This window comes from Halichoerus grypus, chromosome 13 (assembly GCF_964656455.1).
Source record: "Halichoerus grypus chromosome 13, mHalGry1.hap1.1, whole genome shotgun sequence".
In the NCBI taxonomy this organism is placed as follows: Eukaryota; Metazoa; Chordata; class Mammalia; order Carnivora; family Phocidae; genus Halichoerus; species Halichoerus grypus.
In genome coordinates this window covers 49,703,498-49,722,083 of record NC_135724.1, presented here as the reverse complement: position 1 = coordinate 49,722,083, position 18,586 = coordinate 49,703,498, and the positions used below count along the sequence as shown (strand labels likewise).

At 34.8% G+C, this 18,586-nt stretch overlaps 1 protein-coding gene across 5 annotated transcripts in view; it reads left to right on the top strand.

Annotated features, from left to right (window-relative positions):
- Positions 1 to 18,442, top strand: part of YES1 (YES proto-oncogene 1, Src family tyrosine kinase) — a 74,620-nt gene extending 56,178 nt beyond the window's left edge. For 3 of the 5 annotated variants that reach the window (XM_078060555.1, XM_036070695.2, XM_078060554.1), the window contains 8 exons: positions 1,246 to 1,349; positions 1,436 to 1,585; positions 3,013 to 3,168; positions 3,337 to 3,516; positions 9,211 to 9,287; positions 10,592 to 10,745; positions 13,914 to 14,045; positions 14,920 to 18,442. In XM_078060555.1, the coding sequence (XP_077916681.1) occupies positions 1,246 to 1,349; positions 1,436 to 1,585; positions 3,013 to 3,168; positions 3,337 to 3,516; positions 9,211 to 9,287; positions 10,592 to 10,745; positions 13,914 to 14,045; positions 14,920 to 15,128 (1,162 nt within the window). In that variant the 3' untranslated portion in view covers positions 15,129 to 18,442. The other 2 variants (XR_013443371.1, XM_078060556.1) reach the window with 2 other exon arrangements.
- Positions 18,443 to 18,586: the final 144 nt, after the last annotated feature.

Sequence of the window (18,586 nt, the reverse complement as noted above, 5' to 3'; positions counted from 1 at the left end):
TTTTGCCTAGTCTGTATCCTTTATATTTTCACTTCAAAAAGTGTATGAACCCATTTTATATTCTGCAGACTCTTTCATTTCAAAAATTTACCTTTGGTAAATAGTATTGTATTTACAACACTGATAGTATTGTATCAGTGTTAATTTCTTTTTTTTTTTTTTAAAGATTTTATTTGAGAGAGAGAGAATGAGAGAGAGAGAGCACATGAGAGGGGGGGAGGGTCAGAGGGAGAAGCAGACTCCCTGCCGAGCAGGGAGCCCAATGCGGGACTCGATCCAGGGACTCCAGGATCATGACCTGAGCCGAAGGCAGTCGCTTAACCAACTGAGCCACCCAGGCGCCCAGTGTTAATTTCTTGACTTAGGTGCTTGCTCTGTGGGTATGTAGGAGAGTATCCTTGTCTTTAGGAAACACACACTGAGGTATTTAGGGGTAATGTTTCAGAATGTTTGCAACTTACTCTCTATCAGTTCAGAAAAAATATGTATACAGGGAAAGCGAATATAACAAAGTAAAATTTTAACAGTTGAGAAATCTGGGTGGAGGGTATATGAGAATTCTATGTGCTATTCTCACAACTTTTAAAAAATTAAAATTCACCTTCAGTGACATATTTTTTTAAGTCAAACCAAGAGTATCTGGGATTCATAAATACTACTTTGTTTTCATATCACAACACTTAACATAGTACCTTGCACATAGTAGGTGCTCTATCAATGTTTGTTTGCTTTTATGATATGTAATTTGTTTCCATAATTCTGTTCTGCTTGACACTTGTTACTTCCTGTTTTATTCTGTAAGCTTCTGTATTAAACCAAAGCCATGCTAATTTAGAGTTGCTAATAATTTGGATATGGTTCACTTGCACCTTAATGAATACAGATGATCACACTGTTACTAGAGAACCACTTCTGTTCTTCCTACTAGTCTTAACATTTCCATCTGTCAGTGACTGAGAGGTTCTCTGTTATTGTTGCCTTTCTTTCTCCATTTACTGATCCTGTGACTTGCAGGTAGAGTTGAAGAGACTGGTTGAATAGTCAATACATGGAAATACTAGGACAGTAAATTCTGACAGTAATATTTGTTATAATTCTATTTAATAAAGACCCTTTATTATGTTTTGCTGTATTTTTAAGCTGTGTAGCTCTTTGTTGTCATCCTTCCATTCCATTCTTACTGATCCTTATTTATAATCTTTCTGACCCTTCCACATTTCTAACTCAGAACACTATTTTTTCCAGATGGTATTTTGGCAAAATGGGGAGAAAAGATGCTGAAAGATTACTTCTGAATCCTGGGAATCAACGAGGTATTTTCTTAGTAAGAGAGAGTGAAACTACTAAAGGTAATTATAATGTAATATAAGTATAAAAATTTTCTTGGACAATATTTTGAGAAAGATATAGAAAAAGTATTTGTTTCCCCCACTAGGTGCTTATTCTCTCTCTATTCGTGATTGGGATGAGGTAAGAGGTGACAATGTGAAACACTATAAAATTAGGAAACTTGACAACGGTGGATACTATATCACAACCAGAGCACAATTTGATACTCTGCAGAAGTTGGTAAAACACTACACAGGTATGTGAATGTTTCGCAGGTAAAAATTATTTCTTGATCTGTTTTATGAGAACAGAATCTCTGTCTTTATGTCTCTTAAGGTTTAGTTTGTTACTTTACACACAAGAATGTGCTCGATAGATGTCTGTTGTATTCTAGTTTTAAAATTGAGGAGCAGGTAGTATTTATTACCTGAATTAGGTTCTTAGATATGCTAAAATCTGACTACCATTATTTGATTCCTTATATCTTACTGGCATAGTATTTACATTGGAGTTTCATAGTAGCTAAATATCAAGATAGATTATGACAATAAATAAAAAAGCATAAAAACAAATATTTTTTAGGGACATTTATTAAGTGGGTAAAACTAAATACTTAATGGAAAAAGCTCTATCAGATGTCCTTTTGGGTTACCTTCCTCTGCATGGCTGGACCACGTAAAACTTCCTAAAGTATAAATCCAATGAAATTTAATCTGAAGATGCATTTTTCTTTTCCTGGAAAATTAACCTATCGCAACTGTAGACATTCTTCTAGTCTTTCAAGGACCTTTGAAAGGTATTCAGTATTAGATTCTTGTGTCTCAAAATTTTGCCTTGCCAATTTGATACATGAATGTATCTAAAAGTTTTTAAATTATTAATACTAGGGGAGGGGAAATTTCCATGGCAATCTCTTCTTCAGTGACAGCTAGCTACAAATTTGGTCTGTTAAGTCAACCACCAATCTTGACATTGATCAAACATGTTACGAAGCAGTTGCATCAGTTGTAATTGCACTTTTTAGAATGTTGATTGTGTGGTTACTTGTTGAACATGGGAGGGAACATGTCTTATTTATAATAAGAAAGATTGTGTAAGCAGGATTCACAAGTCAAGCCATAGTGAATTTGGGATTTCCTGTTTTTGTGTCTCCCTTGTTTGAAAACCAGTCTCTTAAATGAAGAAGTTTTCTCCTTAATTTTTGGTATGCTTCTTACATTAGTGGTTATTAGGAATAGCAGTCAATAGTAGCATTCTCTTTGGGAAGAAACAAAACACAGTGGTCAAAAATAGAACTTTGGGGGCAACCAGAACTATGGTTTGAATCCCATCTCCATCACTTACTGTGTGACATTAAGAAAGCCGCTTAAGTTTTTTAAGACTTATTTATATGAGATATTTGTAAAGTACTGAATTAGCACAATAGCTGAGACATAATAAGTATTCAGTAAATTATAACTTCAAAAATGTATTTAACAAAAGGTGTTTCACCTCTTGTATGTTTTGCTTCTTATATACCATACAGCTCCCTTTTTGGTGTTTGTGCTTGTAGAGTAAAACTGAGAGAACAGTATGTTTTTGTTTTTGTTTTCTTCAATTTAAACTTCTAAAACATTAATGTACTAGGTGTACCTTAATTTTTGTAATTAATCATTTTACAGTACAGTTTATTCATTTATCTAGAACATGCTGATGGTTTATGCCATAAGTTAACAACCGTGTGCCCAACTGTGAAACCCCAGACTCAAGGTCTAGCAAAAGATGCTTGGGAAATCCCTCGAGAATCTTTGCGACTAGAGGTTAAATTAGGACAAGGATGTTTTGGTGAAGTATGGATGGGTAAGAAGCCTGAACTTTTGTTTTTTTGTCATTTCTTTAGCCATAGATTAAAATTAACCATAACTTTAGATAAGATATATTGAAATATTTAAGGTAACTGCTGCTCATTGAGGTTTGGCTTAAAATCTCTTAATATATAGATTAAAATAATAGATTGTGTTTCTCTAGGAACATGGAATGGAACCACGAAAGTAGCAATCAAAACACTAAAACCAGGTACAATGATGCCAGAAGCTTTTCTTCAGGAGGCTCAGATAATGAAAAAATTAAGACATGACAAACTTGTTCCACTATATGCTGTTGTTTCTGAAGAGCCAATTTACATTGTCACTGAGTTTATGTCAAAAGGTATGTGTATATTAGTTTCTTTTAGGGTATTCATGTTGATAAAATTTTTTTTTAATCTTCATTTCTATTTTTATGCATACAAATTTTTATTGTCTAGTGTTCCCTAATTTGAGATTTTTATGTAGACATTGAAAGGAGAAAATCTGACATTTTGTGTAATGGAATAGTGATTAGTTGCAGTTATTCCAGAGGATAGTACAAAGTTTAAAAGGAGAATTAAGCCAGCTCAATTTATGTTGAAAGTAAGTAGGTTTTTTATTCCATTTGACTAAAGGAAGTGGAATAGCTAGGAAAGTGAAAAAGTATTTCTACAAATTAAAATAATGCAATTAGAAACATATTTATATCTTTATTCCTAAATCAAAGAAATCAGGTAAACTTAATGAAATCTTATTTTAGTATAAAAACAGTCTCCATAGTCAGGTTCCTAGAAACTTTTTTCCACTATCATTCACTAAAATTTCTCCATTCTCCCAAATTCCAGACCCCAAGGTGGGATCTTTAGTAACAGAATTGGTTAGGGTCAGGATAAAGAGAAGGGACAGATGATGCTTTAGAAGAGGAACTGGTAAGCACTAAGTATGTTGATAGTCCTCCTTTTGCCCTCTCGAACTTTATCTTTTTTCCCCCCAACTCTTAATGAGTCACTCATCCATAATTAAAGCTACTGATTATGTCATTCCTCTCAAGTAGTCCCATTTTGGCCAACAATGTAGTTCCATCTAGTGGTGACAGGGCCAATTACAAGCTACATATTTGCTGTAGGAAATCAACCCCCCACCTCCCAAAGGAATAGAAAAGCCAAAAATTAAGAATTGAGGTAGCCTCCTAATTGATAGCCAAACCATGTGCCCCAAGGCACATGGCACTTTTTGGAAAGAATCTCTGCTACAAACAACTGCCAAATAATCCCTTTCAGAGTACATTGGATAAACTATATAAGAAGGGGAAGAGGGACAAGGAGGAAGTTTAAATCAAGATATTGATAGCATAAGAATATAATGGAGGTAAAGCTAATGGTCCATTTAACTTTGTATATTGATTTCAAGAATTATTTAATTGGGGGAACATGATAGACATCTTATGTTGTCAGATTCCTGGGTTAGAATTATTTCTAGATGGGAGATTTAGAATGCAAGATCACAAATGACCCTTCTGGTTTTAAAACTCCATACTTACCCATTTTGTTTCAGGTACTTAGCAGTTGATCCTCAATAATACATTCAAACTCACTGCCTCGTGTGCTCCCAGATAAACCCACTTTCCTTGCTAGACAAGTCTTCTTACTGCTTGTGGTTTCCATGATTCTGTTCAAAGTCTTTCATCTGGAATTTTATTTCCCTATCTCTCAAGCAGGCCATCAATCATATTTCCTTCAGATTATACTTAAGTCAAGTATTTGAGGCCATCCATTAATGTCCGTATCTGTCATGATCATTATATCCTATGAAATGTTTATAATCAGACTATTCTGTAAATTTTTAACAACCAAAATGTATGAATACTTCTAATTTACAGGACACTCTGCTAGTCAGTGTAGGGTATCAAAGAAATTAAGCACCCAAATAACTTATATTGAATTTGCAGAGAAAAGACCTGACCTTCTGATGAGTTAATTTTCAGTATAAAAGTAAATATTAGCTCACTGTAAACAAATAAGCTACAAGGCCAAAGCATAATGAATTTCCAGGTGTTTAACACATTCAGTAAGTATAGAAATGAGGAAGAGGTCACATAGACTGGAATATATTGAGAAAAATTAGTAGAAAAGTCAAGTCTTAAACTGACCTTTAAGGTTATAAAGGCTATGGATGGGTAAAGGGAAAGGTATGGGTATTTCTGCAGAGCTAAGTGGATATGAGGAAATGGGGAACAAAACCATGGGAAGTAGAATGTACAGAAGGCAGCTGGTTGGAAATAAGGCTGGAGAGGTATGTGAGAAAAACTTAAGGCTCCTCTGAATTGATTTCACTATTACTTATTGAGTACCTGCCCTCTGCCTGGGTGATGAATGAGCTTCAAAGGGTCCATGAACTTCCCCTGAAGTTATGTGTCAGATTTTTGCATATTTATGTATGTTTTCTGGGAAGAATATAACTATAAGGCACATTTGATGGGGGCGGAGGTAGGATTTGTTGTCGTTGGTTAAAGATCAGAGAAAAGGAATTGTCAAAATGACACCAATTCCAATCTTAGATTTCTGTGTGTTGCAGTTTTTCACTATTTTAGTAATTATCTATTGTTACACTGAAAAAATGTTCTTCTACTTAATGTATCAATCATGGCACCTTAGATTCTTTAAAACAAAAGAACTGTACCTTCTATTTATTTCTGTATACTCTGCATTGCCATGTGGAGTATTTATGTGATGTCAATTTATCTTATAGGAAAGGAAGTGAAGAAAAGAAGTGTCTCTTCCTCTGTTTAAGGACAATTACTTTACCTGTGTTTTTGATCATTCCTTTAAAAAGAAAACCCTTCCTAGGTCTCAACATCTGCTTTTCACCTTCTGCTCTGCTTGTTTGCTTCCATTCTCCCTTTTTTAAAAATCTTCACTTCCTAACCAGCCATTTACTCTTTTTTAAAACTGTTTATTTAATGTCAGCACTTTTCATAGATTTTTTTTTAAATTGTGGAATATTTCAGACATACAGAGAATACCATAACAACCATGTCCCTACCATCCAAATTTAACTAATGTTTACACTTTGCCATATTTGCTTCAGATCTCTCTACTAAGAAAACAAAACATTACAGATCTAATTGCATCTTTGTTTTTACCCCTCATTGAGCCCATTCTCATTTGAGCCTTCTCTTCAGGTTCTTTTGGGCCCATTTCCCTTCCAGAGGTAGCCTTAATTTTGAAGTTGGTGCCTACCTTTTCCATCTGTCTTTCATATTGATGTACTTTTATTGATACATATTTACCTATTAATATTTGTATGTTTTTAACTTACATAAATCTGACTAGCTTTATTTTCATTCAACATTATGTTCTTGAGATTTATTCATATGGATAAGGGAAGATCTAATTTGTATATTTGTAACTGTTGGTTGAGATTCTGTATGAGTATACCATTGTTTATTCATTCCTTTCCCAGTGAACATTTAGCTTGCTTCTAGTTTGTCACTGTAACAGTGAACGTCCCTGTGCTTGCCTCTTCTTGCCTATATGCAAGAGTCTGTAGTGCATTGGATGGCAGCAACATTAACATCACCTGGAAACTCAGAGATGCAAACTCTGGCCATAGGGCCCAGCAGTCTTCACTTCCCCACCACCTTGTGTAATAATGGTCCATTCGGTGCCATTGATCCCATTTATCACATTTCTCTGGAAAATATCTCCTTCTCTCCATTCCCACTGTCATTGCTAGATTTTAACATAATAGTCTGTCTTTCCTAGGCTATTTTAGGAACTTATAAACTTAATCCTTTTATGCAGTTTTGGCCCAATTTCATTTTCCATATTATTATTGGAATGATTGCTTTTTAAACATAAATCTGATCATATTGCTTCTCAGTATAAAACTTCATGTAAAAAGGTTAAAGTCCATTGATGCATTGCCTTCTGTTTTCTCTTTCCTTCTGTAGCCTCTTCCTCATCAGTTCCCATCTTTGTACCCTGTGTTCTTGCATAGGAAGGACTGTTTTCAGTTCCCTGAACTTTGATGTCACATACAGTACTGCCTTTCTACTTGTTAATCTCTCTTCCTAGAATTCCCTGTTGCCCCCATTCTTCCTTAGAAACAGATATCCTCTGTAAAGCCTTTTCTGACGTCTCCATAGAATTAACCATATCTATTGTGTCTGTAAAACTGTAGGTTTTACAGTAAATTTTATAACACCTACTGTGCAATATTTGTTTTTGTATATTATTTGTACAGTTCCTAGATCTATATATTATACTTTCTTACTAGATCACGATCTCTTCAAGCTCAGGGACCGTGACATATTTATCTTTGTATTTTGTGTATCTTTCATAGTGCCTTACATGTAGTAGATCCTTCGTAAATATTCAAATGGGCAGATAAAGGAACAAACACAATACCATGTTCCATCTGCAGTAGACAGACCAGAAGAAATATAGATATTCTCTGACTTTGAATCTCTGTAAAGGAAGAGATTACGTCATAGCTCTCCTTTGTTTCACAATCCTGTCGTGGAAAGGGCTTTCTTTTTTTTTTTTTTTTTTTAAAGATTTTATTTATTCATTTGACAGAGAGAGACACAGCGAGAGGGAACACAAGCAGGGGGAGTGGGAGAGGGAGAAGCAGGCTTCCCGCGGAGCAGGGAGCCCGATGCGGGGCTCGATCCCAGGACCCTGGGACCATGACCTGAGCCGAAGGCAGACGCTTAACGACTGAGCCACCCAGGCGCCCCTGGAAAGGGCTTTCTTTGTCTTGTTTTGTTTTATTTTGAAATACTTTTAAACTTTAGAAAAGTTGTAAAAATAATACACAGAATTCTCATACATATTTCAGCCATATTTGCCAATTGTTAATTATATATGTATCTTTCAATACGTAAAATATAAGGATTTTTCCCAGAACTGAGGAGCACATTGCAAATATTATGTTCCCTTTACCTCTAAATACTTCAGTGTTTGTCTCCTAAAGACAAAATTGGATACAGTTCCATTATCTGATATCAGTCTGTCCATATTTCACATTTGTATCAGTTGTCCTGGTGATGTCCTTAATTAACAGCACTTTCCCCCAATCCAGGATCCAGTCCATGGTCCTGGATTTCTTTTAGTTGTCATTTTTCTTTGGTGTCCTTTAATCTGGAGCAGTCCGTCTCTTAGCTTTTCTTGTCTTTGATGACATTGTTATTTTTGACAAGAACAGTATAGTTGTTTTAAAAATGTACCGTAAGGGGCGCCTGGGTGGCTCAGTCGTTAAGCATCTGCCTTTGGCTCAGGTCATGATCCCAGGGTCCTGGGATCAAGCCCTGCATCAGGCTCTCTGCTCGGCAGGAAGCCTGCTTCTCCCTCTCCCACTCCCCCTGCTTGTATTCCCTCTCTCGCTGTCTGTCTCTCTCTCTCTGTGTCAAATAAATAAATAAATAATCTTTTAAAAAATAAAAAAAATGTACCTTAATTTTGGTTCATCTGCTGTTTTTTCTTGATTAACTTCAGGTACATGGTAAGTTTTTAACCAGTAATACAAGAATAGCAAGTAGACTTTTCTAGCCTTTCTGTTAGCTGTTATTCATAGTACTTTGCTGTTCCATGGTATCTTCTGCTAAAATTAAGAGAAGTTAATTAGACTAACACTTCCATGTCAACTCAGCCACCAAGGTCTATTTTTAAGTACCCCAAGATACTCCCAGTTGTCTGTGCTCTTGATTCAGATTGACTTAAAAATATACAGGTATCTGATACTGCCTTTTGGATCAAAATTGGAATTGCTGATCTTGATCATAGCAAAGAAGGAATGCCTACAATCTAATGAGATGATTGAATTTTCCATATGTTATCAGAGAAGTTTTTAAAAAATTTCAGTTTAGGGATCTCTTATAGAATATTAAAGATAATTATTCAGAAATTCCAAAGCTGCAATAAATATTAAAGAATGACAAGTTTTTAAGTTTTGTATTGTGATGTGGTGATTTGTTTGGAGGTGGGGGAATGTTTATTTCAATCCTAATTTAAGATTTGCTTATTTTCCATGAACATTTTTCTCTCTCTTATAGGGAGTTTATTGGATTTCCTGAAGGAGGGAGATGGAAAGTATTTGAAGCTCCCACAACTGGTTGATATGGCTGCTCAGGTATTTGTGTATCTGTACATGCATCAGTTTGCATTGAAAGTATACATAAAAATGTAAAATAATCATAGTAGAGCTGTTGTTTATATAGTGAAATCATGGAATTTTAGAGTTGGAAGGAACATTAGAGATAATCCAGTCTGATTTCCTTATGTTACAGATAACGTAGTGTCTAAAGACCCTGTGGTATCTAACAGATTCATATAACTCACTAATATTAGAACCAAGCATGTAATTCCCAGTATAGTGCTGTCGTGTATCATGTGGACTTTTAGAAATCCATATGTATTTATATTTCAGCAGATAAATTTTAATATAACAAGTGGTTGCTATTCCAAAGAAAATTTTGGAAATCTAAAGTATATGCTGAACTTTCTATTTAATATAGTCCAAAACAAGAATGAAGATGGCAATATACACTTAAAAATGGGCTATTTTTACTCTTCTGAATTTTTGTTTTTATTTAAAATTTTTATTACCATGTACTAGCAATTTTATATATTAAAATTTTTTTTTAATTTTAGTTGACACAATGTTACATTAGTTTTAGGTATATAGCATAGTGATTCAACAAGTCTGTACTTTATACTGTGTTCACAAGTGTAGCTACCATCTGTCACCATATGATGCTATTACAACATCACTGACTGTATTCCCTATACTGTGCCGTTTATTCCCCTGAATCTTTGTTTTTAAATATGAGTGAAAACTACTAAAAGTTTCTATTCAGAAATGTGGTAGGTGTTCGAGGCACCTTTAGTTGACATGTTGGTTCTAAGACTGCTTTCTTGGTGTGAGCATCCAGATGTCCATGGAATCTGAAAGTTTAGGGAAGCTTTATTTTTTATTTATTTATTTTTTAAAAGATTTTATCTGTTTATTTGACAGAGAGAGACACAGTGAGAGAGGAAACACAAACAGGGGGAATGGGAGAGGGAGAAGCAGGCTTCCCGCTGAGCAGGGAGCCCGATGCGGGGCTCGATCCCAGGACCCTGGGATCATGACCTGAGCCAAAGGCAGACGCTTAACGACTGAGCCACCCAGGCGCCTCATTAGGGAAGCTTTATACCAAGAAACTGTCCATGTGAGGCTTTAGCATATGCCAAGCCTAGTCCATGGTCCTGTGTTCAAGGCTCTTAAACACAACAGTAGGGTTCAGCAAACTGTTTTTGTAAAGGGCCATATAAATATTTTAGGCTTTGTGGGCCATACACATCTCTTGTTTCTTCTCCTGCTCTCCCTTTTCTGACTCCCCCCTCCCTCCTTCCCTTTGTATCATATGTCTTTTTTTTTTTTTCCTTTTCAAGATTGCTGATGGTATGGCATATATTGAAAGAATGAATTATATTCACCGAGATCTTCGGGCTGCTAATATTCTTGTAGGAGAAAATCTTGTGTGCAAAATAGCAGATTTTGGTTTAGCAAGGTTAATTGAAGACAATGAATATACAGCAAGACAAGGTAAAATTACTTTTAGTAAATGCTTGTAACCTAATGCTCAGTGGATTTTCTTACCATTCTTTTGAGTATTCAGGGTTTTGCAGAATAAGAATCACTCTAGGTCTGTTCAGAACAGTCATAGAAACATCTTATTCATCATGTATATAAAATACATGATGCCATGACTTTATGATACTTATTTCCCTCAAGGAAGAACTTGACTTTGTGTTTTTTGTGTTATAGCAAGCAGTACACTCCTCTTTTTTTTTTTTTTTTTTTACTATTTTTGTCATGCCAACAAATAAGCATTTTTAAATTCCTTTTGTTACAAACTTCAGAACCATCCAGATTTTACTACACTAAGGATCAGAAAAGGTATTTTTGAAGTTAATAAATTGAGTAATGGCATACAATTTTATAAAGGACTTGGAAACCATCTTTACACCAGATTTATAATTCTTCAAATTTATAATTGTGATAAATAAAGATGTTTGGAAGATTGACACTATACAGAGGGAAGGGAACTTGTGGAAATTAATATAAGGTTGATTCTTCTGTTTGATGTCTGTTTTTGCAAACTTTAATTCAGTACATACTTACTGAACATACATATATACAATATATGCATATGGAAAGAGTATGAGGTTTTGAATCCCAGTTCCATCTTATTACCCAGAGACCTCAACCAAGTTACCTAAATTTTTTGACTGTGCCTCAGTCTCCTTACTTACAAAGACTAGATGGTAATATCTCCTCTTAAAGATTGTTGTGAAACTTTAGTGAAATAAAGTATTGTGCCTGACATTACCTAACATAATAGAGACTCAGTAAATATTGAGCTTATATTTTAATAAGTGAAATATATATATATGTATGTATATAACTATAAAGCAAATTATTGTGTAATTGATGTCAAAAGAGTATATGAAAAGTACTGTGGGAAAGAGGAAAGAACAGGAAGGACTTCACAGAGGGGATGGCTCAGAGAGCAGGGCTTTGGAGAAAGAGTAACTTTTTTTTTTTTTTTTAAGATTTATCTGAGAGAGCGAGCACGCAGGGGGAAGGGGCAGAGGGAGAGGGGGAGAGAGAATCCCAAGCAGACTGTCGCGCGCCCCCCCCCCCCCCCCCCCCCCCACTGAGCACGGAGCCCCACGCAGGGCTCAATCTCAGGGCCCTGAGATCATGACCCAAGCTGAAATCAAGTGTCAGATCTTAACCGACAGCCACCCAGGCGCCCTGAAAGAGAGTAACTTTGACAGGCAGAGATTCAGTAGGTTCCAAAACAAATCATGACATAGGTTGTCGATCCTGCTTGAAAATCTTCAGTCACCTTCCACGCCTACGAAGAAAGAGGCCTTTAAAAAAAAAAAAAAGATGCCTTGGCATGCCACATCCCCTACTCTCTAGTGCTGGCTTACCTTTAACAAATGTTTGTGCTAGGCATGAGGGCACGGCTAGGAGAGCTTGGTTTCTGCTGTCGAGGAGCTCATTGACTAACGTCTAAGACTGAATTGTAAACAAACTATTTCAATACAGTCTAGTAAGCCCAGCATAAAGATTAGTAAAGATTTAGTTAGTAGACCAAAAAATTTTTTTCTCAGCTGTCGACTGTTATCATCATTTCATAAAAGAAAGCATTTTAATACTATCCAAGTAGGAAGGACATAATCTCAGGATAAAGGACATACCTATAAATTAATAAGAAATATAAATTAATAATACCTATAAATTAATAAAAATTGTTAATTGATATGTGATCCTTTTTCTCTCTCTCTCTCTCTCTTTTTTTTTTTCCCTAGCAGACTGTGACTTTTTGTCAGTGACCACATTAGTACACAAACCACTGGGAACTGTTGCCTTAAACTAGGTTCTCAACCAGGAGTGATGTTGTTCCCTCAGGGGACATTTGGCAATGTTTGGAGACAGTTTTGGTTGTTACAGCTGGGACAGCTACTGACATCTAGTGGGTAGAGGCCAGGTATACTGGTAAACATCCTACGATGTACAAACTGGCCCCCCACCAAACAAAGAATTATCCAGCCCCAAATGCCAGTCGTGCCAGGTTAAGAAACCCCCTTCAACACAAGGCTTTCTTTTCAGCCTCTATACTTTTGTATAGTTCCCTCCAGCTGAGTATCTTCCTGTTCTTCTATAATCCTTAACTTTAAAAATTCTAACCATTCTTTAAAGTTTAACTTAGCTGCTACATTTTATTTTGTTTTATTTATTTTATTTTATTTGAGAGGGAGAGGGGGCGAGAAGGAGCAGAGGGAGAAGGAGAGAGAATCTTAAGCAGGCCCCACACTGGGCCTGGAGCCTGAGATCATGACCTGAGCCAAAATCAAGAGTCGAACTTTTAACTGACTGAGCCACCCGGGTGCCTCTAGCTGCTGCTTTTTAAATGAAAGTTTTTGTGACTGCTTGTGAAAATTGATCTGCTTTTCTGAATATCTAAAGAACTATTTTATAACGTTGTATATATACATAAGTATATAAGACACCTATAATCTTATTTTCACTCTAAATGTCTAAGCTTCACAAAGGCTGTGTTTTTATGTCTCCCATAATGATTAGCAAACGTCTTGTGCATAGGAAGCATACACTAAATATTTGAGTAAATATAGGCTTTTAAAATTAGAATCCAACAGAATGGGCCCTCATCAACCAACAGTTAGCTATAGCTACTAGGTGTTAGACTTCCTTAAACGTTATAGAGCCTATAATCATGTTTTTAGTTGCTTATTAGAGTTTCTACCTCTGGTTTTTTTTTGTTTGGTTGGTTGTTTTTTGTTGTTGTTTCTGTTTTTAGTAGGCTTCACGCCCAGTGTGGAGCACAGTATGGGGCCTAAACTGATGACCCCAAGATCAAGACCTCAGCCGAGATCAAGAGTTGGATGCTCAACCGACTGAGCCACCCAGGCGCCCCTCTACCTCTATTTTCTTGAACAGTTTTCTGTCCCCACCAACATTTCTTTTTCTTATGTCATTGATTTATGAGGAAGAAATGTGATTTGTTTTAATATAAATTTTAAATTTTAAAGAATTTTTCCCATGTATCTTGTATTTTTGAAGAATCTGACATTGATGACACAATAAAGGTATTGACAAAAGATTAGCCCTGCTTACACCATATTTACAAAAATAGATTTTTAAAAACAATTTACTTAAGCAGGATTATCATTGTTTTAGGTGCAAAGTTTCCAATCAAATGGACAGCTCCCGAGGCTGCACTATATGGTCGATTTACGATAAAGTCTGATGTATGGTCATTTGGAATTCTGCAGACAGAGCTGGTAACAAAGGGCAGAGTGCCATATCCAGGTAAGCTGGCATTTCATTTTAGCTCTTGGTTATTCCAAGAGCCTTAACTAGAGTTTATTAGGAGCAAAAAATGCGAGGGGGAGAAAGGCTTTTATTTCTTCTCTTTTCTCCCTTCCGTCCTTCTCTCCCTCTCATTATTTTGGCATTTGAGAATCATGATTCTTGAGATGGGGTAAACACATGAGGTGTGACCCAATTCACCTCAGCTTTCTCAGTTAGGACATTTTCCAAATGGGCCTTTAATCTCTACTATTCTCTGAGGTAATAAACATATCTTAAATATCCTGGATCATCTCCCCAACAACCCCCCCCCCCATAATTGAAGGTATGCTTAGCCTAGCGTAACACAGGGTGAGCTACTAATGAAAGCAGGATTACAAAGGAATACAAGAAAGGAATTGTATTTAATAACTTGAAGAAAGGCAAACAGGAAGCTGTTTCAGGGAAGTGCATCGATATAGTTACCAGGACCAAACTTTCTTCTGAACTTGTTTGGAAGTTCTTTCAGACATTGTCTTGCCACTGTCCCTCATTAACCCAAATTTGGTCCTTGTAAACTGTTAATATCAGAAAGTATCAGTCCTTCAAAGTAGTACTCTACATTCTCATTAATCAAATGGGGTTGGCTTTTGAAAGCATTAGTGTTAAAAGTAAGGTTTTAGGTGGAATGAAAAAAAATTAGACCTGTTGAAACAGATTAGCATTTTCTAAGCTCTTGATATACTTGACATTTAAAATTTATTTTTTTGTTGAAAGAATCCTTTCACTAAATAAACTTACTATACCTTGAATCATTTAGTGGCTAGGGGGTTTGTTCTGTTTTGCTAGTGATGTTTGGGATCACTCTTCCTAATATTTGGATCTTGTATATTAGGTATGGTAAACCGTGAAGTGCTAGAACAGGTGGAACGAGGATACAGGATGCCTTGCCCTCAGGGCTGCCCAGAATCCCTACATGAATTGATGAATCTTTGTTGGAAGAAGGACCCTGATGAAAGACCAACATTTGAATATATTCAGTCCTTCTTGGAAGACTACTTCACTGCTACAGAGCCACAGTACCAGCCAGGAGAAAATTTATAATCCAAGTAGCCTTTTATATGCACAAATCTGCCAAAATGTAAAGAACTTGTGTAGACTTCCTTATTTTACATACAGGAATCAAAAGAAGAAAGTCTTCTTCACTCTGCATGTTTTTAATGGTAAACTGGAATTCCAGATATGGTTGCACAAACCACTTTTTTTTTTTTTTCCAAGTGTTAAACTCTAAAATACCAATGATGAATTTTCCAACTTATTTCAGGGTCCAAAGAAAGTATAGTTATGATATTGATTACAGTGTGAGTGATAGCATGACAATGAAAAGCAACAAGGCTACTTCATTATAAATCACTTCCTTTCTTTTATTCCCCAAACTCAAGAGTTGTTAAGAGAAAATTATGTATCATTATAGACAAAACTTGGGAGATAAAAAGTTATACCATAATAAAATCTAAAGTTAAGGAACTTTATGGGACCAAACAATTCCATTCCAGTTTTTAAAGATTTTTTCCATTCATTGTTCTCTCAAGTTTTTTTCTAAGTTGAACAGTTAATATGCAATCTTATTAATATCTACCTTCTTTTGTATGGAAATGCACCAGGTTTTTAGAAGCAAAAAGGAATATAAACAGCATCTAAAACCTGATTAAATGTTAGATGACAGTAGTGACATTTGAAAGTATAATGCACTATGTTAATACTCATACTCATGGAACTGGAAAGTAGACGAAATTTTTCACTTTGATTAATCATTTTCTGAATAGCTCAGTTTAGAATAATGAAGGTAACTAGAAAGTGAGGTAATCTTTTATAAGGCATTGATTTTTTTTTTTTTTAAGGCACTATATAATTGAAGTTGTACTGTCCAATCCAAGGGAAAAATCTTTTAATCTTCAGATAGCATGAAAAAATAAGACCCAGTATTTAAACAGTCCTTTTTAAAAAAATAGACTGGTACTGTGAGATATTTCTAGTATGTACTTACGGTGATGGGTGCCACAAATATAAAATATCACTAGATCAGGGACTCGAATGCACTTTTGCTCTTCCTGAATATAGACTGACAGAGAGGAAAATATTTAAAAGAAATATGAGAAAAGAAAATGTGAAAATTTTATAGGTAGAGGGATGGAATGTTATGCTTAATGTTCATGTTAAGGAGTGACAAAATGGCTTTGCTGGCACTCACAGCTCCTCACTTAACTGTTTTCTGAGATTTTAAGAGTTACAAGGTATGACTAAAACTAATCTTAACATAAACACTAAGTGAGCGTTACAGCCTCAAACAGCTAAGTTAAGGCTTCCCACTAATTCCAGTGATAACAGCTTTTATGCAAAACATTTTTAGAACTCCAGTTTTCAAATCTGTGTTGAAATCTGCATTAACTTTTTAAATATACTTAATGGTGATCATTTTTTCCCTTTTTAGAATTTAGTTGACTTGGGGAGGAAAATTTAGTGAGAATAACAGCAGCACTGGAAGGGGGGGGGGGACAGGTTTTTTGCCCAAAGTGTAGAAGTGAAACTCAAAAGTTTTATGTCCGACTCAAAAAGAAATTCCAAAATATGAATTTAAATAGTTGGTTTAAGTGTAGCAAAGGAACTGAATCTGACTAATGTCTGGTATTTATGTCTTAAAATATTCTCCTTTATAATAAGTCACACTTTTAAAGCAATACATTACGTTCCCATATTTTAGAATTATAATTCCTTTTTTTTCTGATCAACATTTATTCAAGAAAAGTGGTTGAATCTAAGTAAGATCAGTGAGCTTTGTTGTGTACTTGCCCTGTTCACAACCCCTAACCCCAAGTTCCACTGTAACCTTGAAAACCAACAGCCCCTGTAACTATAATTTTTAACTACCATCACTTACCTGATTTCATCATTAAGTTTAAAAATCTGTGCCATGGTAACTATGTTGAAATTCAGACAATTTAAAAATGTGACAAATGAGCTTCATGTAAGTTGGTAATAGTTCTGGTACTAAAAGTTGTTGAGGTTTCTAATGTTTACCAAACCTGTTTAGTATTGAATCTCTCTTCCAAGAGGGTCTTCCTAAGACTGCTGTCATCATTTACCCTGAACATGTACAACCTGGGACATCAGATTTTTAAAGGGCTTTATGTGAACTATGATATTATAATTTTTCTAAGCATTTTAAAAAGGATAACAAAATTATGTACTAATTGTGTTCAGAAAAATAAGTCAGGAAAAGTTGATGGTATTCATTAGGTTTTAACTAAATGGAGCAGTTCCTTATATCAATTGTATAGTAAGGAAATAAAACACTAATTTAATGTGTATTCAGTTTAAATGGTTATGTATTTTTAAATTGCCAAGAGAAATAAACAACTTTGTACATTTGAAGATTTTTTTTCCCAGCAGCTTTTCATCTTCAGTGTCTTAATGTGGAATTTAACCCTCACCAGAAAAGGAAGTTGGCAAAAACAACCTTTCTAGCACAAACACTTTTTTTTAATGAATAATGGTAGCCTAAAACTTAATATTTTTATAAGGTATCATAATATTGTTTTGTGGATAATTGAAATAAAAATTCTCATTGAATGCACCCATTTATCTTTTCAGCCACTATTCATATTTTCTCATCGATTTTTTAAAAAATTGTTATTTATAGCATATTCTGAATTTGTTCTTCCATTAGGAAAAAAGTGTTCAGTTACGACTCTTGAGCAGAGTTAAATCAATTCTTTATTAAATTCAGATCATTATTGAACTCATTCTATGTGTTTAATATCCCATGTCAGGTGAGTGACATTTTTACAAGTTGTCTTTTTTTTTTTTTTAATTATACCAGCAACTGCAGTTAATGTATTGTACAACAAAACCTAGGTAATTTGAGTGAAGCTATTCACAGTGAATATGTGTGAAGGATATAAAATGACCACTTTTGACCATAAGGGACTTAATTTTCTAAAAATGAAAAATATGTGAGCCTTACTTCTGTGTGTATTTTACTCTTCTATTATAGGTATAATGAAAATAAAATTTTACTAAATTATGAATGGCCAATCTAAAACATTTATTTTCAATAAGGTAATATCATTATCTTTTACTATTATCTAAAATAATTAGCTTTGTTTTTCCCTAATGATTTCAGAACAGTACATTTAACCAACAAAAACATCATTTAGTAAACATTTGTTTAATATTTTTATATAGTGTAGTAATAGTTCCTCAGTTTAAGAATGTTTTTCTAGTTTGCTGTTTGCCTTTTAATTTTGCATGTAATTTTTTCTCATTTAAGTTGTACATTTATATGTTGTAAAATCTCCTTTATTATACTTAAAAAGTCTTTTGCATACCAAGATTAAATGTTCATCTTCTCTATTATATTTTATGCTTTCCTTTTTTACATTTCTCTTTAAGTTATCTTTTAAGTTATCTAGGTATAAAATGTGACTTAAGGGTCTAGCATAATTTTGTCCCGTATAGTTAATTTTCCCAGCACCATTTATTGGTTAATCCATTCCCATCCC